This window comes from Marmota monax, unplaced genomic scaffold (genome assembly GCF_021218885.2).
Source record: "Marmota monax isolate L192 unplaced genomic scaffold, Marmota_monax_Labrador192_F-V1.1 WCK01_AAM20220418_F8-fsc00041, whole genome shotgun sequence".
In the NCBI taxonomy this organism is placed as follows: Eukaryota; Metazoa; Chordata; class Mammalia; order Rodentia; family Sciuridae; genus Marmota; species Marmota monax.
The window spans coordinates 399,349-426,898 of NW_026695238.1; the positions used below are offsets into that span (position 1 = coordinate 399,349).

Consider the following 27,550-nt stretch of genomic DNA (forward strand, 5'->3'; position numbering starts at 1 on the left):
ACAGTCCTCCAAAAATGGTAACTTCATGATATATACTTTATTCAACTTTACCATCCAGTCATAGAAAAGAAGGTCCTAGCAAAATATTTTGTAGATTTGCTATAGGCAAATAAGATTTTGCTGAGGCCACTGGAGCAAAAGAAATTCAAAGCACAGCAATTCACTATGGTAGTTCTGCAACTTCTTTTCTGTAAGTTCACTACTTGGCAGGAAGAAAGAAAAATGTTTGTGAAGGACTCAGCTCAAGATACAAACTAAACAATAAGCTGGTTCTACCTCTGTATAAAATAGTAAAAGACATGCAGAGGGCATTCAGACCCAAGAATAAAGTTTGACTTTAGAAAAGGAAACCACACATTTGTTACGTACTGGTTACTGCAGTTTGAACCAGAGGCTGGCTTTCTCCTTTTCCATTCTGAGCATAAACACTAACCACATACTCCACTGTGGGCTGCAAGCCTTCAATGGTCATTTCTGTTTGATCTGCAAGGGGAGTGAAAAGCAAATGTAGCATCTATGTACTATAAAGCCATCCAAGCGACTTCTGGAGTTTGATAGTAGGCATGTGTGGTCTCGAATTTATATTTGCAGAATTGTCATGAAAATATCAAGGAGTTAGATATCAATTTCCTCTTGGACACACCTGTTTATTGCTAATACAATTTTCCATGTTGGAATAAAATCACATTCAAGGAGAAGGTCAAAAACTTAATACGATGCCCTCAACAATGAATGATGGTGCTCTTGGAAAAAGGAAGAAAGAAAATTAACTTGGTTTTGAGGTTGCTTTGAGATCCTATTTTCACAAATATTTTATATAAAAATAAAAACAACAGATCTACAAGAATCTGAAAAAGTCAGTTATTCTTCTTGGTGTGCATACCAACAAAACCACAAAGACGGATCTGGTAATTTAAGAGGCCCATGTCACTAAACAGAACCATGCATGTAAAACCAGAAATGTGTGCATCCTAAAACTGCTACTGTGAAGTGAGTTGGAAATGATCTTGAGTCCTGAGCTCATGAATGGGAAACCATGACATATGGCATGAAATGTATGGTCCCCATGACAAGGTGGCCATCTAGTAAAGAAGGAAAATCATGTTGTCCTACTCTGTTGATCCTGCTGTATGTGACAAGAGGGTTATTCTTACCTGGACCTGCAGTTCTAGTTTGTGATGGTCCTTTACCCGTTTTGGGAACGGTGGTCACTCTGTAACCAGTAATTGGAGAACTTGAAGGCAGCCACCTGACACTAATGCTGTTATCCTTAACATCAGTCACTTGCATCTGGGATGGCTTGTCAATTTCTACAAATAAAAGTAAAAAGAAACCAGTGCAGCCCCAGTCCTGGGGGACAAGACTAGAGGAGTCCTTATCTTTGGTTCTGGTACATATTCAAAGATCTCTTATTCCTATTAACCTTTCCCAGGTGTTTCTTTTGTAAGAATAAAGAGATAGCTTTGAGGGGTGGGGTGTGCATTACAAACGTTTTCAAGATGATGGCTTCATTCACAAAGAAGCTACACCCCAGGTAGGTGTTTGTCTTCTTATCTTATCAATACATTCATTTCTTTCTCAACAAACATTTGTTGAATATTCTCTTTCTGCCTATTTCTTGCAGGAGGCACATGAGATATATCAATTAACAACACATTTTAAAAAATCTGTGCTCTTGAAGTCGTTCCTTGTATATTTGCCTTATAATGTTAACTAAAGATTTTGTCTTATTAAAAAGAAAGACCAGGGCTGGGGATTATAGCTCAGTAGTAGGGTGCTTTTTTAGCATGTACAAGGTACTGACTTTGATCCCCAGCAAAAAAGAATAGAAAAAAAAAAGGAGGAGAAGAAAGAAAGGAAATCAAGCTCATGGTGAGGAAAATATATTGGGAGAACATTGTAAAAGTTATCTGAATAAATAATCCTGTGTTGTTCCAGAAAAGAACTTTGTACCTGTTCGATAGTCAATGGAAATTGGCTTGCTGCTGGCTGGGCTGTCCCCACGGCCAGTGACAGCATACACTGTGATGGTGTAATCTACTCCAGGTTTAAGGTCGCTGATGGTAGCTGTGGATTTGCTCCCAGGGACAGTGAACTCCTGAACAGGGCTCGTTCCTCCTGTGTGAAAAGGGATTAGTCCATAATGTGAGGGGCTTGGAGTTACTTGGGCATTACTGATTAATTAACATATTGAAAGCAGTATGTAAATCACATTTTATTACTTATTCCCCTTTAAAGAGTGTTATTAATAAATCCTGGACAGGAAGGTGTATTTATACACATACTAAACCTTGATAAGTATATAAAATAGGGAGAAAATTGCAATTAATGTTATTTTAACATTCTAACTTTGAAATGTTACTAAGCTGTAGATTAATATTAAAAGGGAGGAGAGGTAAGCCCTCAAACTAGGATCGCATGTCCTTCATCCTTTTAAAATTTTTTCATGGAATGTTTTTATGCTAAAAATTAGAGAATACAGAAAAGTAAAATGAAGAAAAAGTTAAAAATCACATTTTACCAGTGATAATATATTTGTGAACTGACAATCTTTTTTTCCTCAGTTCTGCTATTCCTCCTCTAGTTGTATTGTATAAACAACTTTTTCTCTTGATTTTATAACCAACTATATCATATGCAGAGTCCAGGTATTCTTGGAATAAACAAGTGTCTGCAAGTGCGCTGCCAAAATTACTTTAATTTTATGTCCATTTTGAGCTTTTGGGTTCTTCACAGCAGATTTTGGTCTGCTTAAGAATGTGAAGCATCCAGTAACCAACATACCTGTTTCTCCATAGGTGATCCTATAGTATCTCACTGTGACAGCAGGGGCTTCCCAGCTGATCAATACGCTGGTGGGAGTGGAGGCAATGACTTCCAGGTCCCTTGGGACATCAGAAACTAGAAAATATGAGGGACAAATCTTCACATCCATAACTTTCAAATGATAATTGGATTCTCTTTGCTCATCTTCCAGGACATCGTTTTTAGGTTTCTTTCATACAAAAATGTAAATACTGTATGAAATTAGTAGAACTAAAAGTTATGAACAATTCAAGGAAAGCGGTTAAGAGACTATTCAATTTGTGATAAAATGATTGTTTCAAATTTATTGAAGGATTTTGTTCCCTCCACTTTTTATTTTAGTAAGACCATAGAAAAGTCACAAAAATAATAACAATGAATAGCCACCTGTCCTCCTCTTAAGTGTGTACTGTTTGGAAACATTTGCAACATTTGCTTCTCCCTTAACATTAATAACCTAAAATGATTAACATCGTTTCAGACTAAGATAGAGACATCAAGATGACACTTCTCCCCTAAGTGCTTCAGCATCTATCTTCCAAGAATAATGGCACTATTATACTAAAATTATATTTTTAAGAGAACTTTGAAATGGTTTTCTGTATTTTAAATAAAACTTTAGTAATTACAAACATATAAATATCTAAATCAGGTGAGAAATTTCTTGGGATAAAGAAATTATTTTCTTCACTATATTCTAAGAGGGAGATTTTCCTCCACACATTCTCTCACTGGCTTCTCTGAGTCTCTAACCATGATCTATTTTGGGGGGAGAGGATGACTCTGCTGACATAAAGCTAAGTTATTTCATAGACTGTACTGACTGTACAGGAAAGTCTGGGTTTCTCTGAAGAACAGACTATAAGTTACCTGTTGACTGTTGGCCAATCAAGGGGGAACTCTCCTCTCTGCCATAAAGAGCAACAATGCTGACCACATATTCTGTGCCTGGACTGAGGTTGGTGAGGGTGATGGAATTCCGAGAGGGGGGCACTCTATCTTCTCGGGGTCTCCCAGCACTATGCTCAGGATGATGGCGAATCCAGTAGCCAGTGATGGCAGCTCGAGGCGCAATCCAGTGGACGGTGAAAGAGTTGGGAGTGATGTCAGAGAAGTCAATGCCAGATGGGGAATCAAGACCTATATTTTCCACCCATGAGAGGAAGAGGGGAAGAAAAAAGACAAGATACCATGAGCTTAACATGTGAGGAAGGTGGGGGGGGAGTTACATCCATCCAACTTTCTATCATTTCTCATCAATGTAGTGAAGTGCCCTGAACCTCAGGTTATGAGGCACTGATTCCAAGCCACAGATGAATTTCAAAATCATATATTCGCAGTTCAAAATAGCCAATTCAGGCATTTTTTTCTTTTTCTAAGCAATCCCTGTGATGTATACACATCATTACAGTAGTCTCTGTATCACATTTGAAGACCAGTGTTTAAGACACTGTGGGAAGTAATATTTTCAAGTGTTTCAGTGTTCAAACAGTCCAGTTCCATCCTGTATCTCTCAAAGTAAGACAAGATCTGCCCACTGTCAAGTTAAAGAAGATACCAAAGAAGCTTTCTGTGCCCAGGAAGAGACTAATATGTCAACAGAGTTATTGGTGATGATGCTGGACATAAAACTTTCTAAAACTGAAGACATTATCCTGGACAGATCTAATGCAGGTAATCCTTTATGAATTGAGAACTTTTGAAAATTAATAAGAATTCAGTGTTAATCTCAGATTCAAATTATTTAACCCTTCTGGGACTTCCAGCAAATTTTTGTTTGAATTGAAATATTCACTAATTCTATTTAATAATATACTCAAACAAAATTGTGATATATCAACTTCCTTTTGGGAAGTCCTTTTTGGACTATGAAGTAATAAACACACTAAAATAGGCCTTTTTAAGGGAAAAAATTAAAAGCATTCAGGAGAAAGAGCATAATGTCTAATGAAAAGAAATGTCCAGCAACTCTAAAATAATAGAGATTATGAGATATTCTTCTTGGGAGTTTCATTTTGTTGTTTTGTTTTTGTTTTTCTGTTTTTTAAAGCATAGACAGCAAAGTTTCTGAACTAATTTCAGTCCACTGTGGAAGCAGGAGTAGAATGTTACTGACTGAACTGCTAATTATAAATTACTAATTGTTGAGTGAGATGTCTTTTAATTTTCAAGACCACTGAACAAAAAGTAATGACAAGGCTGCCCACACCATCATCACCACAAAAGACAAGGTGTATATTTAGAAGTAGTGTTTCATTTTGTTTTTTAAAATTGGTAGGCAAGAGCTACTTGATAAGCATGTTGCTCCAAGACTCACGTGTTTTCTGTCTTCCTTTAAGAGGTGTGCTCTCGTGGTGTTCGTAGACACTGGAAACACTGACTAAATATTCGGTCCCAGGCAGGAGGTCTGAGGAGGCAAGTGAGACTCATTTTACACTTGTGCTTGAAGGCAGGAAAAACCAGAGTATTCCTGGGACTATTTCAACTGATACCATATATTAGCATTCAGTCCTGCAGCCTACTTACACCTACGTGAACATGGATACCTGGAGATGGTCTGTAAGCAGGTGATGATGAAGGGTCACCTTGCCCAGAGTCCTCTCTAAGCCCTATCCTAAGCTCTTCCTCTGTATGACTTAGTTCCATCTGCACCTGACAGTGTGACCACTGGGAGCACAGGAGACAATTGCTATGGCACTGTGGATGATCACTGACCCCTCCCCAAGACTCTACATGGTGGTTCACTATTTTCTAAAGCAGTTTTATAATGATACAATATACTGCAAATTTAATATGTGCAGTTTGACAAGTTTTGACATATATTTAACTTACGGAACCTTCACTACATTCAACATAAAAAAATATAACCAGTACCTCTGGACGTTTGGTTGGTGACAACCGCCCCCATTTTACAAAGAAGAAAGCTGAGGCAAACAGAAATTATCATTTTTAAATGACTTGCCCAAGTTCATTCAGTGGTTGACCCAGGTCAGGACCAATAGTCTTAATAATGAAGCTTTATTGGAAAAGGGTCACGTGATAAAGGGATAGCAATCAATTGAGCCATATTAATATATTTTAATAATTTAGCCTACATCCGTGAGTGACCCTTTCTCCCATTTTGATATAGCCAAAGGGTACAGAGGAAGCTTTCCAACCTCTGAACTTCTGCTCACTAGACCCTCATTCCCCTATATACTGTTGACTCTTCAGTCTTTCTGCAGAGGGTCCTGCAAGGTTTGGAAAAGGACCAGAAAGGAGGGCTGGAACTTCACATCTTCCTTCCTAGTTGGCCAGAGGCAATGTAACTTAATAACTGGGGACCTCAGTTGTTTCATCTTTAAAACAGGATAATAATAATTCTCTAAGGGGGAAATGGCTACCTTGAGGTCATAGCATTAGGACCAGAAGGTCTTAGAACACATAACATGTAACAGGTATTGGTTGAGCAGGAACCAACATGCAATGCAGGGTTTAGTGTGTATCAGGTGATGAGGTTACCACTGGTTCCAGAATGCTCTACAACAAAAATAGTGCTGTGGACGCTATCATGCAAATATAAGGATGCTGTCTGTCACCAGCCAGCAAGTAAGAAATCAAGATCATGGTCACACATAGCTGCCTTTCTTTGTGTTTTGCTTTCTAGAACATGTTGGAAAGGAAGAGGATGTTTTCAGACCATCATTTAGGAATGTCCCTAGATGTAAGCCATTTCTACTTACGTGGAATCTTTGGCTGTCCTCACACATTTTACCACAATAGTGAAATATAATAAGAAATATTTATGTGAAACACAGCACCACATTGCAGTCTACTCTTATTTTCTTTAAAAAATATTCTGTTTCAAAATAGCAGGGACTAGAAAGAGACAATTCCATAACTTGTTTAATGTCAGTTGTTTTCTAAGACCTCAGCCTTCTGAGAAATCCTGCCAACAGATGCTTTTTGAAGTACAAATTAAACTTCTGTCTTCACAATATCCTGATCTATCCCAAGCAATCAGTCACTGTTTTTAAGTTTTCAAATGTTAAATCGATCATCTGCTGATACTTTAACAAGAAAAAATGACAACACAACATATATGGGGACACTGTTTTCAATCCTCATTTTTTTTATCTTCCAACACTTAGATTTAGTCAAATAATTTCTCTTGAAATTCACTTATTTTTTGTGTTTAGTTGAAAGCAGAATGTGTTTGAAGTCTTGGAACATTACTTTTAGGGTTTTCCACTAAAGTTGTAGATATCAACAGTATATGGAGATAGCAATAAGCATTGCGTCTTCCAGAATTTACAGAAGTGCACATTGGACTTGGGATTTTAGTTTGGAGCTCGCCTACAGCTTTTCTTCTGCGTTAATTCTCTTTGAGAATTAATACATCTGCTCCAGGCTAGTGTTTATTCAACAGATGCACCCGACTGCTTACTTGTTAAGACCACTGCGTTGTCGGATGGAGAAATCGACAACTCTGCAACATCATCCTCGTTTTTCACAGGTGAGTAGCGCACCAACAGGTTGCTCAGCTCAATAGATGAAGGGGGCGCCCAGGTGACACGCATAGTGTCTGGACCAACATTGGTGAATCTCAGGTCCGTGGGAGGAGGGACAGCTGGTTTCAAATAAAAAGGAAGATTATATTAATATGATTTTTAAAGTCAAAGCTCACAAATCCACTGAAAAGGTAAAAAAATCAATATTTCATGCATAAAGGAAACAGAGTCATAATCATGCAAATAGTCTAATCTAAATCCAATCTAAGTCATGGTAGACTACTGTTAAAAAATCAAACACTACATTCAGTACTGTTAGGCCCCTTTAACCTTTCTGCCATCATCAATGTGTTCTAAAGAATCATTTTAATCTACTTTTAAATAGGCTGATTTTTACATACATGATGAATACCACTTAAGATTCTTTTATCCCAGGCCAAAGAGGCTTAAGTTGCCACACAGCAAAAAGAAACATAGCGGGTACGTTCCAAAAAAAACAAACACACATGCACACAGACAAAAGACAAGAAGGTCCTAAATGTCCCCCCAAACATGAAATATCTATGATCTAATGGCATAGCCACAATTCCATTCCGTGAATTCTACTTACAAGTGAGAAGGGTTCATGCAAATTGGTTCTCAGCATGTTTCTTCCCATGCAGGGCAGAGAACCTTTAAGATGTTGCATGCTGGTCCCCAGACTGTGGTTAAAGAGGAGTTCCTTTACCTTATGATAGCAACAAAATCTAGCATATGCTGAAGTTTATTTTTCTTGTGCATCAAAACAACCCCTTCCATTCTACTGTAAATTTTGATGGCTATTTAGTCAGCTACAAAGAAGGAACATGGTGGAGTTTATCCAGGGGTAGAAGGAAGAGTGTAATGGCATATTCTGGAAGTACCTTTCATCATGAACTGGTGTTCATCCTAAAATTTGGTATTCATGTTAGGTATTTTTTTAAAAATGCTAGGTCTACAAATTTAACTCACCTCTGCTGCTTTGTATTTACTAGATCCGACATCTTAGATTCCTCTAGTTTTATGCATACTTGCAGTTTAAATGAAAGTGCACTTAAGACTCTTTGCATACGACTTCAATTAGTCAGACATATGCTTTAGATTCCTTAGGCTCAATCCCTCAATCCCTTCATCTATGTGGCCAATTGCTGGCTTCTCCCTTGAAACATCCATATTTAACCAGAGTGGCTGTTGGCAGCATGCAACACCATCCATGTGTCAAACACAGAAGTTTTTAAAATTCACCCGTTTGCTGTGTCAGTGTAGTAGGGGCACTCTCTCCGCCATTAATGAGAGTGATAACGCTGATGTCATAGTCAATGCCGGGTTCCAGCCCTGTAACTGTGTAGTATCCTACTGAGGAGTCCACAAAATCTTCAAAAATAGGGATCCCTTCTCCTGCTGCAACTACTGTGATGCGGTACCCAATAATGGTGGAAGAGTTTAGCGGGGTCCACCTCAGGCCGATGCTTGAATCGGTTATATCAACAAAGCTTAGGTCAGTGAGTTGGGGCACCTCTATTTAGTTACAAAGCAAAGAGGGGGCAACAGGAAAACAGAAGCAAAAAAAAAGAGGAAAAAATAAAGCAGTGTATATCAGGTTATCTGTAGTCAAATTGGTAGAATGGTAAAGCAATGATGGTAATATGCAATCTATTTCAAATGATCTGAAAAGATGTCCTAAGTATCATGAATAGTTTGCTTTCCTGGGAAAATAAAACAGGTTACAATATTCTTTTAGGGATTTTCTTGCATTTTGAAAATGTCCCTAAACAGTACAGTTTGACTTCTCAGATTCCTAAAAATCATAGGCCAGTTTAGGATGTCAAAACCATGAACCCAGACACAATATCCACATTAAGTATCAGCAATGATTTTTTAAAAAAAATCTCAAACTGTTTCAGTAGGAAAATCAAAGCTTGCATGAAGGTTTTAAAATGAATTGGTTTTTGCTCCATACAAAACTCATGTCAACATCATGGTGATAATACTAATGCATTATGGATGTATGGTGTGAAATATGCCTTTCCAAAAAAGCACATTCAGGCCAAGGACAGGCTTGAGTCCAAGGCTACTGCCAATCTTTTAATTCATAATCAAAGTTATTTAATTAGCATTAGTAAACACATACCAAACAGTGCCAAAGGGGACACAATCTGTGCAGTAATTTCATTCTGTCATCATCCAATTTTGGACAAACAATGAATGTATCCCTAGATAGGTCTTTGCGATGTCGGCTTTCAATTCATAAGAAGGAATGCCCTGTGGGCGTGGCCTTTATTTCCTTCTTCATTCTCTTTTCCCTCCTCCAATTTTAAAAAAGACTTTGAAGTTGCAAGATAAGGAATTGGATATTGTCAACCACACACTATATCAGTGCTCACACATGGAGACAAAAAAATATTTTATAGATAGCTGCTAAAAGCAGAACTGACTGTAAAATCAGGCACAGATGTCCCGATGGGATGCATTTACCATATTACTTTTAGACCGTCAGCACTGAGTACAGACACATGACGTTTTAGTAATTTCCACGTGAGCAAACAGTAGAGAGTTCATGCCACGGTTTCCACGGTTTCCACTCCATTATATACCCATCGCAACAAAGAGCATCCCAGTGAAGCACAGACAGTGAAGCAGTGTTATCAGCAAGCCTTTGTCCAAACATTCATTTTGACTGCGTAGTTTTGGAAAGTGCAGTTGGGAGGTTGGCATTAAATCCCAAACACACTTGACACACTCAGCCATCTGGGGATTAAGATTCTAATCCCTTCTTATTGAAACTGCCACTCTGAGGATAACAGCTTATTTTTCTATTACCTGGGATGATGGTATCAGAGATAGGGACACTTTCCTTGTCATCTTTGACAGTGTAAACACTGACATTGTATTCCAGGCCAGGACTCAGATTTTCAAAAGTGCAAGAACTCTGATCCGCACGAACCATTTCTTCCAAAGCATTACCCTGCTGTCCGCTTGTAGGGGTGGTGGTGATTCTATAGCCAGTGATACCTGGAGAACAGAAAGGAGGAAGTTACCACAGAGCATTGATGACCCACAGAGGATTAAACAAGACTCCATGGTGGACTGACGAAGGAGATTGAATGTTTATTAAGGATTCTACTATTATTCAACCCTTTGAGGTCGACCAAGAGTCTGAGTATGGTCAAGAAAATCTTGTGTTAAATAAAATAAGCTCAGGACAGAAAGACAAAACTGTGTATTCTCATTCATTTGTGGAAATTATAATGTTGATCTTATAGAAGAAGAGAGTAGAATGGAGATCACTAGAGACTAGGAAGAGTAGCAAGGAAGGGAGATACAGAAAGGTTAGATAATGGGTGGGGCACAGTGACAGCCAGTTTGGGAGGCTGAAGCAGGAGGATCTTAAGTTTGAGGCCAGCCTCAGCAATTAAATGAGGCCCTAAGCAGCTTAGTGAGACCCTGTATCAAGATAAAATTTTTTTAAAAAGGGGGCTGACGATGTGGCTCAGTGGTTAAGCACCCCTGGGCTTAATTCCTGTTACCAAAAAACAGAAAGAAAGAAGGCAGGAAGAAATAAGCAAGGAGGGAAGGAAGAAAAAGAAAAAGAAAGGTAGGTAGGTAAGAAAATGGTACCAGAATACAGGTAGATAGGAGGGATTCGTTTTAGTGTTCTACAGCCCAGCAGGGTGACTATAGTCTATAATGATCTATAATATATTTTGAACTAACTAGAAGAGTCTGAAGATGCCCAACACAGAGAAATAATAAGTATTTGAGGAGATGGAGATGCTTATTTGATCATTACACACTGTTTCTATGAATTCAATTATTTTACTGTATACCCAAAATATGTACAAATTTTGTGTGTCAACTACAAAAAATAATGCTATGTTTCAGCAACAACAGAAAAGAAAGGAAATCTTGGAAAAGGGGGAAATGATGACCAAATTCCTCTCCTCCTACCACTTTCCCCAGCTTTCTCTTAATGATCAAGTCTCGGTAGGACTGTTGAGGGCCATCCCATTTTACCTGCATGGTACGAAATACTCTCGACCTATGGGATTTTCAGGAAGAGAAGCCAAGGTGATGCCGCTCATTCTAGAAAAACGTCTATAAATTATTGAAGACTTCAGGAATCATGGAAATTGGGCAGTAAAAGGATTGAGGGAGAGAAGGGAAAGATTTAAGTAGGTGGTGACAACTAGAGATCTTCAGGACCCAAAGATAAGAGGTGGAAGAGCGATGATGTTGAACTTTCCAAAGGACAAGGAAACAAGGGTCTATTTTATCATTAGGAACAAGGTGAACACTAAAGTGTTATACAAGGAAATCCAGCTGGATGAGAAAAAAAAAATAGGTCATTGCATTTGCTTGTGATCATCTGATGAGGCCACTGAGACTGGAGATTAATGACTAGCTGCCAGCCAGCATGAAACTCCCCAGCAGAAAGTTTCAAAACCAGAGTAACTCAGTTGGAAACTGGGTAGCTTTGGCTTAAACTATGTGTTCATATATTTAAAAACAAACAACAACAAACTTCACCAAAATCATTCTAGACTTCAGAGGGAGATTAGAAAGGACATTTTGAGCTACTTTTACTTTGTGTGATTGTATAGACTGATCAGACTTAGAGATAATTACCTCAGTTTTATACCCACATAGCAGTAGAGGTGTGCAAGAAATACTTCTTACAGGTTTTTATTTTTGTACCAGGGATTGACCTAGGGGCAATTAGGGGCAATTTGCCCGTGAACCACATCCGCAGCCTTTATTTTATTTTTTTCTTTGTGGTCCTGGGGATAGAACCCAGGGTCTTATGCATGTGAGGCAAGCACTCTACCAATTGAGCTATATCCCATCCTCTTTATTTTGTTTTTAATATTACATTTTATTTTAGAGACAGGGTCTTATTGAATTGCTAAGGGCCTCACTAAGTTGCTGAAGCTGGCTTTGAACTCACAATCCTCCTGCCTCAGCCTCCTAAGCCACTGGGATTGCAGGCATGTGCCACTGTACCCAGCTACTTCTTACAAAAATTTTAACAGTAAAATAAGAACGAGTTAAGTAATAAACTAGATATATTCCTCAAGTTAAGTATAGCAGGTATGGATGCAACCAACATGAGCTGAAACTTTTGTTTAGTATAAAATCTTGGTTTTGGAAAGGTATACACCCTCCGACTGGTCCCAGGCCTACCTGGGGTGGTGCTCCTTTCCCAGGACACAGTAAGCTCTCCAGTATCAGGGTTGGCCTCCAGGTGCAAGTTTGTCGGTGGAGACAGTGCTATGCAAAAAGAAAATGTTAAATTAAAAATGAGAGCTCACACAAAGTACTTTGGCCAGAGGAATGTTTCTTCCCCTTCTTTCTTTTCCCTTCATCCCTCCCTCCCTTCCTTCCAGAATTGGTGAAATTATAGAAGTTAAAGTATGAAAACATGGTGCACGATTATTTTGTACTACTAATGGAATTATTTCCATCTTTCCAGTTTGCAAATACTCTTGACCATGGAAAGAACATATCTTATGCCCCAAAATACCTGGCATGAGTTGGATCCGCTCTCCCAAATTTCTAAATAGTAAGTCGGGATAAGATTTTTCCCCCATACTATTTTTATAAGTAGTGCTATTGACAGATTTTAAAAAGTAGAACAGTTTGAAAAGCTAAAAGAAAAGAAAAAAATACACAAGAACTCTCCCTACGTGTCACCACTCTGTTGACAATCGGCTGTTCGATTTCTTTCCCATCTCTCAGGACTTGGACACTGTAATCATATTCTACTCCTGGAGTCAAGCCGGACACGACAATGCTTCCTGAGTCTGAAGTCACTTCTCGCGGGGCCTCACCTCCCTGGCTTGGTCGCACACCCAGCTAGAGGGAGGAGAGCACATAAACACAAAGGATAAGCATTTCTGGTTAAATAATAGTTAAATTATAAACTAGATACATGTTGAGAGGTTGTGGTTAGACTTTACATATCATGGCTCCTCAGAAACACACAATGTACTTTCACTGGGGAGGCACTGGTGACGTGCCGTAGCTCTATTTCCAACCTCAGCTGGAAATTCCCTAGATTGGAGCCAGGGTAGAAGAGATATCATCCAAATGGCACTAAGGTATCTTCCAAATGGCACTAAGGTAGTTTGTGATGGAAGGTTCTAGAGAAATGCCTGGAACCTTCTATTAAAAATGCTGATTTGCTTGATAAAGGACCTTCTGATATAAACAGGGGGCTTTGGGCCACATGATATAGTTCACTTCTATTTTCTTTTGTATGAGAGGAAACTCCCTAGACACTCTATTAAATGAGTTATTTACATCTAGTGCACTTTTCAGTTGCCATTTCAGGGCACCAGCCTCTGTAGCACCTCTTATTAAAACACACACACACACACACACACACACACACAAAACCCTCCTGTTGAAGACATTATGTTCATAGTTTCAGCTGCAGGATATGTTACAAAAGAAGAATTAAAATAAATGTGCCCATAGTTTTAAATCCTTTCAAATTTCTATTTAAAAAACCCAGGTAACTTTGTGTTATGAAATGGTGTTAGACCTCAGAAAAATCCTTCATATGCTACGCAGCATCTGAAGGTTAGATTGATGCCATTAAAGGAAATCCACAAGGTACATTGGCACACTTCAAAAAGGAGTCTCAATAAGTGGCCTAATCATCAATATGGCCATTACATACTCAAAAAGGAAATGACCTCTGGCTTATTTTTAAAACAATCCTGGGGGTTTAGTCTTAATTTCCAGTCTTGATGAATTATTTCTTCCTCCATTCTCTACATAAACAACAAAAGTAATTCTTTCAAGCATATTCATTTGTATTCATCATTTCCCTAATATCATTACTTTAAAGAACATGAATCCAGATATCTACAGGGGAGACCTCAATCTTAACCTCTATTAAAGAGATTTACCCATGGGGCTTTGAACAAGTCAAAAGGAAACTGATTGGATAAAAGTGTGATTTTTAAATGACTCTGAGTTTAATTGTTCTCCCCAAATTGGCTTCTGTGAACTGCTTGGCACCCATTTAGAACAACACATCAAATGGAGTTCTCCTACATTTTTCTTAAATGTAGTTCCCTGGGGGAAAGGATAGAGAAAATAAAAACAGCAACAACTAACAGGTCTGTGCTACTCTACTGTTTTCTCCTTTGCAAAGCACTCGCCCAGCCTCAGTCCATCCTTGCAGCAACTGAACAAGGTAAGCAAGGGGATCCTCCAGGTGTGAACAGAGGCAGGTGACAACACCCAGGTCTCCTCTCCTGAACAGCTTCTATCTACTGCTTGCAAAAACAGGATGGCTCTATCAAGCCTGCATCACAAGAATTTAGGAACATTTGCAGTTTACCTTAAACCCAATCCTTGGAACAGGGATCCATGTGATCACAATGGTGGTCTCAGTGACCTCTGTGTTGAAAGGTGGAATGGAGCTCGATGGCTGCACTGTGAAATGAACCAACACATGTGTTCAACACCTTCAACTCATAAATGATGGTAGAAAATGTAAAAAACAAGTATCTTTATCTAGAACTTGAGTTTAATGAACCAGTAGATGGAGATGGAGTTACTTCATCAGGTGAAAAGAGCAGTGCTTCTCAATGATCAATGTGCCACACAAATAACCTGGTGAAAATCCAGGTGCTGATTCTGGAGGTCCAGCACAGGGGTGAGGAGCTAGCTTTTCAAACTGGCCAATGATGCCAACTCTGGTCTGTGAATCACACTTGAGTATAACAGGTGGCTAGACAACCCTTTCAACTCCTTAGATTCTGTGATTTGTGGCTTTTCATCATTGTTGGGATTTGAGTTTGGTGACAATAAACTTTCTTATAACAAAATAAAGTCCCTTATAAAATATGTAACTGGTCTCTGCAAACAGATGATCATTTGGTTTCTTAAACATTAAGAGCAATGGTAAAATTACAGATGTGATCTAAAAATAGCTTTTTGCTGAATTTTCCACAATGGTGACCAATATTTTTGGTTGCGGTAAGTGATGCCATATAAAAGTTAAAAAATTCTGAAATCATGGATGTATTTTAATTGTAAAAATTCATCCTTTTAATATATGATTGTTCATTCATAAGAATTCTATGGAAGTTTAGTATCCTACCACTAGAATTAGAAATCATAACAAAGGTTTATTTTGCATCTTCTAGCATCCTAGCACCAGTTATTTCTCTTAGTGAAAAATATTCCTTAAAGCAAGGGATTAGACAAAGGGGAATTAAGGGAAGGGAGTGGAGATGGGAATAGGAAAGACAGCAGAATGAATTGGACATAACTTTTCTATGTTCATATATGAATACCACCAGTGAAACTCCATATCCTGTACAACCTCAAAAACCGGAATCGAATTAGAATAAGTTATACTCCATATGTATATATCAAAATACACTCTATATCATGTATATCTAAAAAGGACAAATTTTTAAAATGACTTCAAAAAAGTGAGGAGGATAAAGAGCATGTGTACACAGTTAAGGCAGGCACTCCCAACAGCCTTGCAAATTCTTGTTATAAACTTAGAAAGATGAGGCTTTGGAAGCCAAGAAGTTTGAGTTGGGTGAATTAAGTTCAAGGGTTTGGAGCACATTAGTAGCCCTGGGTTATGCCTTCACAATTCCTTCCATTTTATGTCCCAATCAAACTCTGTTCTCACTGGGAAAAATAACTACTGAAAGCATTTATTCTAAATCATGAATGGCTAGTGAGACAAAGAGTTATCCTCCAGAATTACACCAACAGAGATTAAAAAGTCTTCAGACTCTGGTCTATGTAGCTCCAATCAAATGTTGTTTTTTTTTTTTTTTTTCTTTCTATGCCATGTGGGAATTTAGACTCAACACTGCAATTCTTCCTTTTTTTCCCCCTCAGTCTGGATTTTAATGTCTTACTTCTTATTTTTATTTTTAAAATACTGTGTGGGAAAAAGTCAAATATCTGTGTGGGCCATTTTGCAGAGACTGCTATAATGGCTGAACTGAACTAAGGTTTAGTGAGCTATTTTGTTAAGTATATTATTCTGGTGGCATTTGGGGAAACAGGGGTGGGTGATCCTTGGTGCTCTCCAGCACTTCTGAAATCATACATTACGTGGCTGTGGCTCACTTTGCCAAAATACCAGGGCCAGCCGGGGGGTCACCATTTTTAATGGCCCACAAGAAACAATTTAGAGAACAGTCAATTTCTTTTATTGAACATCTGTGAAAGCCACAACTTTTTCACAAATTACATTCTCTCCAACAGTCCTGGACTTTAGAACTGGGTATTTTCTATTGCTTGAGCTAGCCAGGGAAAATCTTCCCAAGTTTAAGATGATCCTCTCTGTCTGGTAAGACCATTACAGGAAAATCACCAAACCACAACCCCACAAACTGATGTCAAACAAAGGATGTGACTGTTAAGTACGAGTTACAGATTCTGGAAGGTCTTGTTAGGTGAAGAACTGCCTGGCTGTTAAAGAAATAAAATATGCCCTATCAATAAAGGAGTGAGCCATATTTTCCCCAGAAATAGCTGCTTCTTCCCACTTTTCTCACATTTGCTCTTAAGAATTCAGCACAAGTTATAAAACTCAGAAAAGTTTTTCCCAGAATTCAGCTTAGTAAGACAGTAAAAAAGCTACAGAAAGTTACAAGTAATTTCAAAAACAGCAAGCTCTGCGGATGTTTACAGCCACAGGAGTATTTGAGGTTCAAATGAAGTTGTATAACTCCTTGTTTACGTTGGTTTATTTAAATATAAGCTGGCCTGAGTGGTTCTCATTATCATTTCTTTCTCAATCAATAATCTCTTCAACAAATGTTTTTTGAAAGTATACTCTGCAATGTACTATGTTAACCTTTACATAATAAAAATTAATTTTGCTATTAGCATTTTAATTCAAATATAATTATATTTTAAGTAAATATATATATATATATATATATATATATATATATATATATAAAACATATTCAAGAGAGCAAAAAAATAGCATTTCCAATAAGTGTATCAAAGCTCCCCCCCCCCAAAAAAAAAAAGTTCCTGTACTGATCCCCTCACTCCACTTAATTATTGTTATCTTCACTAAAAATTCTCTTTCATTTCATAGGCACTCTATTCAGCAAAAAAAGAAAAATACATAAAATATGTCTCATGCTAATGAAAAAGACAACTATATAATTCTACATTTCAGTAAAAAAGGCTCTCTGCTGAAAGGAAACAGGCACAGGACTTTCCATTCTAACTCAGTGAAGGCCTTTCTTAAGAAATACAAAGACAATTTCATGAGAGTAGATTTTAGGCTCTCTCAGAACCAGATGACATAAAAGAGTGAAATTTTAAGGTGAACTTTCTTTCAAATTAAAAGCAAATTTCATTTGCCTGTGATTAACAATCATTTAGGAAAAAGCCTTCATTGGCCAGACACCAAATTTAAACAGAAATAAGTTTTTGGTGAAGTATGGATTCTTATGGGTAAACATTTATAGAGAGATTTCTTTGGGGAATAAATTCCAGAGTTATGTAGAAACTAAGGGTTGTCTTGACTTTTTTTGACTGCTTTTGAATGTCTATATTTTTAAATTAGTAAAAGAGGAAGATTTGTGGAAAGCTTTTGGGAAATTGAAAACTAGTACATGGTTGCAATATATGCTGAAAAAAGTTCTTATGTTAGATGTTTTCATAATTCAAAATGTCAAGTTGAAAATAACAAATAATATTTGGCTAGCAATAAAGAGTCTCATAATTCTTTGTAATGTAAATGGAATGTACTTAGTGGAAATCAGTTTGTGAATAGAGGCCTTTATTGTGATGTGTACATATAGAAGATTTAAGACCATTTCCTCTAAAATGTTGAGCAAAAGTAGAAACATGACCAAAAATGATTGTTAGAATTTTCACCTTCTGTGGAACTTCAAGAGTTTTTTAAGGAAAAGAAAAAAAGAAAGAAAAGAAAGTTCGTTTTTGTGTCCTATAGAAGTACTTAATGCTTTGCAGTCAACAACACTTGGGAGAAATAATTTCCTCAGCTTCTTGCTCTATTGGTTGGTTTCCACTCAGTCCCTAGATATTTTTTATTCTGCTTGTATGGCTATCATTTGATGCCCAATGTAATAAACTATAGGTAGAGATGCTGATTTAGTTTGTCTTAACCATTTGGTAAATTTATTTTGTCTGATAGAATTCAATTTTTCTAATTGCAGGGTCATTATGCTACTCAAAGTGCTAGCCTAGGAGGAAATAAGGAACTTGGCAATGCATGCAAAAAAAAAAAAATTTTTTTTTTCCTTTTTTTGAGCCACTATAGATCAAACCCAGGGCTTTGGGCATGCTAGGCACGTGTTTTACATCACCAACCCTCATAGAGAAGACTTTTCTTCAAAAATTTTATCAGCTAAATGAAATAGCATGCTTTTGAATTTCATTCTGGCACAAGCTCCTTGTCTTGTAGCAGATGAATAATAAACAATTTATGGCCCAGCAGCCAATCCGTAGAGCACATTATTAGTAGCATTGCTTTAAATGATGTACTAAGTTTTTAAAGTTAACCTTTAAAAATGGAAGAACAGAGACTGCAAAAATACAGTAAGGAACCTATGATAGGGCTGGGGATACAGCTCAGTTGGTAGAGTGCTTGCCTTACATGCACAAGGCCTTAGGTTCAATCCCCAGTACCATTTAAAAAAAAAAAAAACTAAACTAAATTTTGGCTTACATGTAGTGAAGACTCCAGTGGCTTTGGGGCTCTCTTGGTCGCCTTTGATACCTACGAGGGTGACAGTGTACTCAGACCCAGGCTGCAGGTTCCTCAGGGGGTACTTGGAGACAGAGGGCCCCACATTGTACTGCTTGGGCCGGCCTCCTCGGGTCAGGCCCACCGTCAGTCGGTACCCTGAGATCCGGGCCCGAGGTGGGGTCCAAGTTACCAGGACAGTTGTGTCACTTTCATTGACAAATTGGAGGTTAGTGGGAGCATCCAGTTCTAGAAAAAAAGATGAAACATGTCAAGAAATATTTAGATCAGTAATTATCTCATTGAAATCTTAAAGCTTGACTAAACAGTGTTGCGTTTCTTCTACTCAAGGTAGAAACTAAAGGAAAAGTCAAAACTTTGGAGAAAATGAGCCTTTAAGAGACAGAGCACTTTGTACAACTTTGCCTAAACACTGTGTCAGCCATGAGAAATCCTTGACCTTTTCCCCTTGAGGGTTATCCTTTGGACAGTCTCATTTTCAGCAAGATCTCCCATCACACTCAGAAATTACAATTACATTAAAGCGATGGCATTTTCTTAAAAAAGCAAAACAAATACTTGTGAACCCCACAATTTTCTCAGAGCCAGAAAGGTTATGGGAAGAGAGATAAACTCAATAGAAAGGACAGCAAGACGGAAGTTCCCTATGGATCAAAGGAAGAGTCTATGCATTTATTAAATGAATAGTCCTTTGCTGGAGAAATAAACGTTATTTTCTCATGGTTCTGAGTAGACAATAATTATAGTCATTAGAACAGGCTCAGAACCTCAGATTCTCAGTAGGCATGGGTAACTTTGTACTATCTGAAAGAATAGTACATCCATTGGAATGGAAACATCCATTGTGGGTTTTCTTCTTGAGTATGACAACTAGCAGTTTCCCCTCAGAATTCTAGAACACATTTCAGATACAAGAAATCTTTAGGAGGTGGCTGGGTATAATTTAAAACAGGGAGTCCAGAAACAAAAAGTCAGGTTTTAGAGCCAGTTTTATCTCTTCTTGGCTCTACGACCTTACAACTTGCAGAACTTCAAAAATGTTTAAGTTTCTTTCTGAATCCAGTAAAGATAATAATATTTTCCTTTATAAGATTAAAATAAAGATTAAATATGAGTAGAGTGCTTTGCTAGAACTGAGCAGACAACAGTGTTCAAAATAGTAGACACTTATTCATTTCCACATTTTTTTTTTTTGCAGTGTTGGGAATTGAACATATTAGGTAAGTGCTCCACCACTGAGCTACATCCCTAGCCCAGCAACTACAATTCTTAAATTCTACTATAAAAATGTTAGTAGTTTACATTTTAACTTAGATCTAGATATATTTATTAAATACAAAATGCACTCAAATTACTTAACCATGTTTCCATTAGCAAAGGAAATTAGGTTCTCTTAGTGCCATCCCCCTGAGTATTGGAAATGGATTACCATTTACCATCCACAGAGCTTATCTGAATTTTCATTCCAAGTTTAGTGAGCTTTACACTCAATACACAGTCTCCCTGTTGGGCGTTTTTCTACTGCTAAGCTGTAAACCCAGGAGGTTAATAGAACAGCAAGGTTGCACTTCCACATAGGTCAGATGTGAGGGTGGAGAAGCTGGGGGTGGGGCAGACACAGGTAGGAAGAGTACATACTGGTTGTCTGTTGTGCAGTCAGAGGCTTGCTCTCCCTCCCCTGGTTCACAGCAAAGACCTTGAAGTAATAGGTGGCCCCAGGGGACAACCCCATGACTTCTGCAAAAGTGTTCCTGTTAATGGGCAGCCTCTGCCCATGCTCCCCAGGCAAGTTGACAGGGATCACATCCACACGATAGCCGGTCACTGCGCTGTCAGGGGGTGTCCACATGATGGTGACCTTCACATCTGTCACTTCCACAAACTGCAGGTCTTTAGGAGGGGGAACTTTATCTAACAAACAAGAAACAGCAAGTCATTCAGAATTCCAACTTTTTTTTTTTTTTTTGTACTGGGAATTTAAGCAAGGGAAACTTTACCATTAAGCCACATCCCCAGCCCTTTTAATTTTTTATTTTGAGACAGGGTCTCACTATGTGGCTTAGGGCCTGGATAAGTTGCTGAGGCTGGCCTTGAACTTGAAATCCTGCCTCAGTCTCTCAGGTTGCTGGGATTACAGATGTGCACCACCATGGCCAGCTGAAAAGTGTCTTTAAGGCCATTTTCCTGGACATGTTAGGCACTTCATTGGCTACCCTCCCAGAGCACTGCTAAATTTTGTCTCTTAGCCAGATAATTGGCTTTTTTGCATAGATTTTCACGGTTCAGTCATACTGCTTACATTATAAAATTTGAAGTTTTGTGTATAAAATACATAGGTAAATGTATGAGTTTACAGCATAAGAGGTATCAATTTGGAGAGAGAAGTTAAACATAAAAAAATACAGTTTAAGGTAACTGCCCAAAAGATAAGATGGTCTTATTTTACTGAACTATTTTATAATAATTAAGAGCAACAGATAAAATGACCCTAGGCTTCTGAGGAAAAAAAAATAAGAAAAATTGATGGTAAAATTGTTTTTTGACTAGAAGTGCCAACAGCTGTCTTTGATAAGCTCCCTTACTTATACTGTGGACACTTCAGCTGAATATCCTTAGTTTAAGATGATTTGAATGTAGGAACTACTGACAGAGAGAAAACAACCCTCTCTCAGGGACAATCAACCCTTTGTCTTTGTACTCCAGTTCTCCCCAGGAGGCTAATGGAATGAACTGGATCCCAGGAGGTCTACCTGTTATCTAGCTGCCCCAGGGGAGAAGACATCAAGGGGAGCATTACCTGACCGTGGGGTGCCCGTGGTTTCTTGCTGGATGAAGACAGGAGTACTCTCCTGGTTTTCTTCCACCGCATAGATGGTGATGTTGTACTGAACTCCAGGCTGCAAGTCACTGAGGGTGACAGAGTTGGCAGTCTCGGGGAGGTTGAGCTCGGTGCTACCGCCCTCTTCTGATGGTGCATAGACTATTCTGTACCCTGCAGGGTCAGGAGAAAAGTATGAAGTGCTGTTTTATAAAACAGAGGCTAAGAAAATCATAAATCCTCCCCTCTCTAGTTACCCTTACACCTTGCTTGATTAGTTAAGAATCAGCAAGATTCTTTTTGATTCTTTCAATGCTACCACTTCTAATGACTATTCAGCACAAAGATAAAATAAGAAGAGCCATACAAACCTTTTTAATAATAAATATCATCCTTGGAGACATGAGATACTTAATAACTGTCAATTAGAAAAGCCAGTAGGTGTAAATATTCATGCTAGGCTGATTTCTCTTCTTTGAGCTCTGGATTATGGAAGCAATTAATGAACCAGCCTGAACACAGAGCTCTCAAGCCTTGTCTGTGTCTTTGAGGAACCTCTATTATGAGGCTGAATAGGCAACTTAGCTCTTCCTTAAGAGTAAGCCTTAGTGTAAGGTTTTCAGAAATGCCACACCTCTGCAGCCCTGGAAATGCTTGCTGTAATGGCCAATGAGCTGCCTTTGCAGGGGTATGTGTGTGAGTGTGTGTGTGCGTGTGTAAGGAGTTGGTAAAATGGAATGTTACACTGATCCACAGTATGAATCTGCTCTTGCCACACTTATGCCATAAAGATTAACAAAGAAGCCAAAGAACAAGGCTAAGCCCACCTGTGATTGGTGCCTGGGGTCTGCTCCATCGAACAACAATGGAGGTGTCATCAACTTGGCCCACAGTAGGGTCAGGAGGGGCATCAGGAGCTAACAAAGAAAGGAAGGAGGAAGTGAGGCAGCTGGGCAACTTTGCTATAGCCCATTCCTTTAACACCATGTAGCACACAGGTACCTGTTGTCTGTGAGGTAGACAGGATCAAACTTTGCTCCCCGTCTTCGGCTATCTGATAGACATTTACAATGTACTTTCGGCCAGGAAGCAGGTCAGGGATGCTCACAGAAGTGGCCGTGCTCGGGAGTTCTTTGGAATAAAAAAGGAAAGGTCACTGATCAAAGCAAACCAATGCCTCCACAGCTGATATAAGAAGAACTACGTATCACAGGGGGGAAGACTAGAAGGAGATGTAGTAAAAGATAATCAGTGATTATTAATGTACTATGGGATATTTCTTCTTTCATTTTTCCAAAATCTTCTCCTAAAGATGCATAGTTTTAATAATCCACCCCCAAATTTTTGAAAATAGCTCTGTGTGGTTATAAGTCATAGTAGCAGCAATGGGCAGAAAGTGATGGGGGTCGGGTGGGAGGAATATTCTTTTTCTTGACCTGGATGCTGGTCCCATGAATGAGTTCAACAAACTTTGTAAAAGATCTCTAACCAGGGGAATCTGAAAAGCATAAGCAAAGGACCTGAGCACTCTTCAAAGCTACCATCATCAGAGGTAGTCCTCATATACAATCACTGCCATGAGAAAACAGCTTCTGTTGTGCAAACCTATGTCCAGGCAAATGCTTGGTGCTCAGTGAAGCTCACATCAGGGACCAGGAAAAAGTGTCATTGCTCACAGGAACCCAGCCAGTTCTGTAAAGGATCAGCCCCTCCCTGACTTTTATCAGAGGGGAGAGTGTTCAGACCACATATGATGCCCTGTCCCCAGGGGGTCTACCCATCACCCCTCCAAACCTGTCCTGAGACAACGTGTTTAGCTTACCCAGGTACCGTGGCTCATCTCCCTCCTCACTCAGTTCATACTCCACCCGGAATCCAGACACAGTATCGGAAGCTGAGACCCATGAGACCACAAAGCTGCTGGCAGTGATTTCAGTCACAGATTCAGACGTGGCCACTACCGGTGACAAAGGTGTCGTCTCTCCTGTCACGGTGTTGCCTAGAATGCCACAGAAAGGGGGAGAGCAGTCCTTGAGTTTTCTAGAATGTTCACCCTTCTTGTCTGAAGAATACTGTAATTTAAAAAATGTAGGTGCCATTCACGGAAGGAATTGAACTGAGAATGAAGCAGGTCCTGCAGGGAGCCCAAGTCTGGGATACCCAGGTGTAGACACGAGGATGCTAGGTACGTACTGGTCCCTTTGGGGGTGCTGCTGCTGGTGGTGGTGAAGTCGAAGCGTGTCACTTCTCTGTGGCCATACTGCTGAATACTGATGAGCTGCCCCTCATATATCACTCCTGGGGTCAGGCCTTTGATGACGTAGGAGTTTAAGTGACCAGGAATGGTAGCGTCTTTCCAACGGCCCACAGAATTTTTCTGAAAATTTAAATGAAATTTAAAAAAAGAAAAAATCGCACAAGAGTTTGCAAGGATGCACATTCAGAGACGAGGGTGAGCAATCTTCAAAGACAAATGAGAAGATTTTCAGCTCCACTCTGGAGGACAATCGTGGAAAACTGAATTCAGAACAGGGGCTAGTAGTAAAGTTTGTTGGTGTTAATAATTGTATTGTAAGTATTATTTATTGAGAGTTTATAGCTCTGTGCTGTTTTGCTTGCTTTCTCCCACTGATCTTCACCTCCCTGCATCCTACTCAGTAGTGTGGGTATCATTGCTCTCATTTTACAAGTGGAAAAACCAAGAGTTATGTGACATGCTGGAGGTTATGAATTTGCAAGTGCTGAACACCTTTGCTTTGGCCAGAGCAATTACTTAATATTGGTGAATACAATTATGATATCCTAAATTTTCATGTTGCCCACTTTTTTTTTTTCCACTTTTACAATAAGCAGAGATAGTTTCCTTTCTAAAATGGGAAATATGTTCTATCATCTTTTAAGTTGGTGGGATACAATTCAAGTTTCTTGCCCTGCGGAAGTGTCCAAAGGCACCATACTGTTTTTGCGATTCAGATTCTGGGGACAGCACAAACAAGATTCAACTGGTCTGGTTTTGTGACTCATTCTTGGATACAAACTATCCCATCAAAAGTGGTCAGCCAACTTTGGGCAAGACTATAGAAGAATGCAATTTCAGTTTATTTAATCTTTTGCTCCTGGTTTACATTTTCACATCCTGTTCAACTTCATTAATATGTCATAGATCACAAAGCTCACTGCAATAGAATGTGTGGAAAAGAAACACCCTAACTTCAAACAAGATGAAATCCTTTTAAGTATAAATATTCAAAGTAGTATGAGTATCAAAATACATTTTGTATCCCCAGTGATTTTTCTTTTTAATTGCCCAATCAACCAGTTCACAGATTTAATTCAAATGCTCAAGTGCCCATTTATATTTTGGGGATAAATGAAAGTGATCCTAGTATCCTTTGAACTTAAATTTTAACTCAAATACACTGTGAAAAATTTTGAAATTAGTCATTAAAATTAGCTCCAAATTGGTAGTAAACTTGTATTCAATGTGAGCTTTTAAAATTAGCTATCAGAAGAAAAGATTAGAAAATATACTCATAAGGAAACAATCGAAAAGTTTTCATTTTAATAGACATTTTCTCCTGTATTTAAAGTACTGTTCCTCAAATCATGTTATGAACTTAGAAGTTGTATTGGGGTAGGTTTGAGAGGGTAAGAAAAACTAAAGCTTAATGGACATTATCTTCCTTGGTATGGTTTCTTCAGTTTCTAGACGTTTAGAAAAATCACAGGACTCATTCTTTAAATAAACCAACTATCATCCCTCATCTTCACCTTCCTCTCATCATCTCTCTTTTATCTAAATAATCTCAGGAGATAAAATTAATGCTTGAAACAATGAACCTTAGGCCTCAGTGGTAGAGCACTTGCCTGGCATGCAGGATGCCTGGGGTTTGATCCTCAGTACCACATACAAAACAAAACAAAAACCAAAAATATGGTTTAAAAAGTGAATCAAAAAAGAAAGGAATTAATTTACAGGACAGATCCCAATAAGTTCTTCCTTTAATAGAGTGGAAAGACATGCAAAAAAATTAGATTATCTTCCCACATTGGGCAAGATTAAGTTTATGCTATCATTTCTAATTCCTTGCAAAGATCATTTGTAACATAAATTTCTAAATTCTAAATACAAAAAAAAAAAAAAAAAAAAAAACCCAGTCAATTTGATTGACCACATATTCTCACTAAGAAAACATACTGTCAGTTAATCAGATCCATTGACTCAAAAGCTAGAAACAAACAAAAGAAACATATCAGAATTTGGTGAGATCGGGATACTCAATGTTCAGGGTTTCTGGATGGATACTCACAGGTCTCCACCTGAGAATGTACTTGGTGATGTGAGATGGTTCTGGTGCATTCCAATGGATGGGGTGAGAGTTGGGCTGACTGGGGGTCTCAGTGATAATTACTTGGACAGGACCAGATGTACCTAAAAATTTTAAAAGATGAGATTTGGTTATATAGAGTATTCACTCCAATTTAAAATTTAGTGTTCATGGATGTCATCATTAAAAACGGATTGCTTATCAATTAATATTACTATAATAAAAATGATCTGGGCTTGGTTAAGCCTTTTACCTCCTGACACTGGAAATCAATGCAACAAATGCTTTCTTAGATGATTATTATTGTTCTTCAAATGAGAAACACAAATGTTTATAACAAATAAAACTATTGTTTTTTTTTTAATCTCCTTAATCTGTTTTCTTCTTTATTTTCAAAGGAAAATTGTGAAACAATTGTGAAATTGCTTTAACACAATGTAATTCAGAATACAAACTTCATTTACTGATTATATTGTTTCCTTTAAAGAAAATTCTAATTTGTGAAAGTTTCATTACCAATGACTCTGCTATCTGAGAAGAAAACAACATTCCAAAGGCCATATGACATGATGTAAAACAAACACATTTCTAAATGGTGCCGAATCTTAGGCAAATAGACAAAGGTAATAATTAAAAACCCAGTTTTATTTCTCATCAGCCTAAGCATTCTGTCAGTTTGGAAAAAGAAATCTAGCTTTATTTCTATTCAAAAAGTATACTCTAAAATCACACCACTGGTCAAATTATTAAAAGATCAAAAATTTTTTTCAAAAGGAGTTAACAACAAAAATGACATTATGAAGTACATAATAAATTCAATGTTTCCACATCTTGGTATGTGTGACTGTTACGGACTTGGTTCTTTTGTTTAAGAAAAAGGAAAAATAAGGAAAGAGAATCAATTTATTAATACAATAGACTCCACTTAGGATAAAACAAAACAGTCCTGAAATATTTAGGTTTATAGAACAGAAAACTATCTTTCTCTTAAACTCTGTATTCTCTATAATGTCAGCCAATGTTCAGTTTTCTAGAAATAAAAAAGTTCTTTGTAATAAATAACCTTTCCAAGAATTTTGTGTGTTTAATAAAGCACTTCACCAGATTATTAACAGATTTAACTTTCCTGAAAGGTCTCAGGGAAAAGTATATTTATTTTCGAATATATAGAAACTTATTTATAAATATATTTAGTATCTTAGCCATTAAATTATCTTTGAAAACAAAGTCTTCTCTAGCAGAATAATCATCTAACTTGTAAATCTAGGTATACTTAAAAGTCCTAGAATAATACACTGACTCTCATGCGGGTAAAAATTCAAAGTTGGTTGGAGATCCAAATATTCTT

General features: G+C 38.0%; 1 protein-coding gene across 10 annotated transcripts in view; it reads right to left on the reverse strand.

The window, feature by feature from the left end:
• Positions 1-27,550, reverse strand: part of Fn1 (fibronectin 1) — a 64,501-nt gene that overhangs the window by 17,576 nt on the left and 19,375 nt on the right. For 6 of the 10 annotated variants that reach the window (XM_046439557.2, XM_046439551.1, XM_046439558.2 and 3 more), the window contains exons 13-32: positions 26,185-26,306; positions 24,068-24,251; positions 23,697-23,873; positions 22,877-23,005; positions 22,702-22,791; positions 21,854-22,048; positions 20,695-20,967; positions 19,018-19,284; positions 14,665-14,759; positions 12,998-13,166; positions 12,495-12,581; positions 10,134-10,325; positions 8,559-8,831; positions 7,232-7,414; positions 5,123-5,212; positions 3,676-3,945; positions 2,785-2,901; positions 1,954-2,118; positions 1,155-1,310; positions 370-483 (exon numbers count right to left, since the gene is read on the reverse strand). In XM_046439557.2, coding sequence (XP_046295513.1) covers positions 370-483; positions 1,155-1,310; positions 1,954-2,118; positions 2,785-2,901; positions 3,676-3,945; positions 5,123-5,212; positions 7,232-7,414; positions 8,559-8,831; positions 10,134-10,325; positions 12,495-12,581; positions 12,998-13,166; positions 14,665-14,759; positions 19,018-19,284; positions 20,695-20,967; positions 21,854-22,048; positions 22,702-22,791; positions 22,877-23,005; positions 23,697-23,873; positions 24,068-24,251; positions 26,185-26,306 — 3,348 coding nt within the window. The remainder of the gene's footprint in view (positions 1-369; positions 484-1,154; positions 1,311-1,953; positions 2,119-2,784; positions 2,902-3,675; positions 3,946-5,122; positions 5,213-7,231; positions 7,415-8,558; positions 8,832-10,133; positions 10,326-12,494; positions 12,582-12,997; positions 13,167-14,664; positions 14,760-19,017; positions 19,285-20,694; positions 20,968-21,853; positions 22,049-22,701; positions 22,792-22,876; positions 23,006-23,696; positions 23,874-24,067; positions 24,252-26,184; positions 26,307-27,550) is intronic. The other 4 variants (XM_046439560.2, XM_046439556.2, XM_046439559.2 and 1 more) reach the window with 1 other exon arrangement.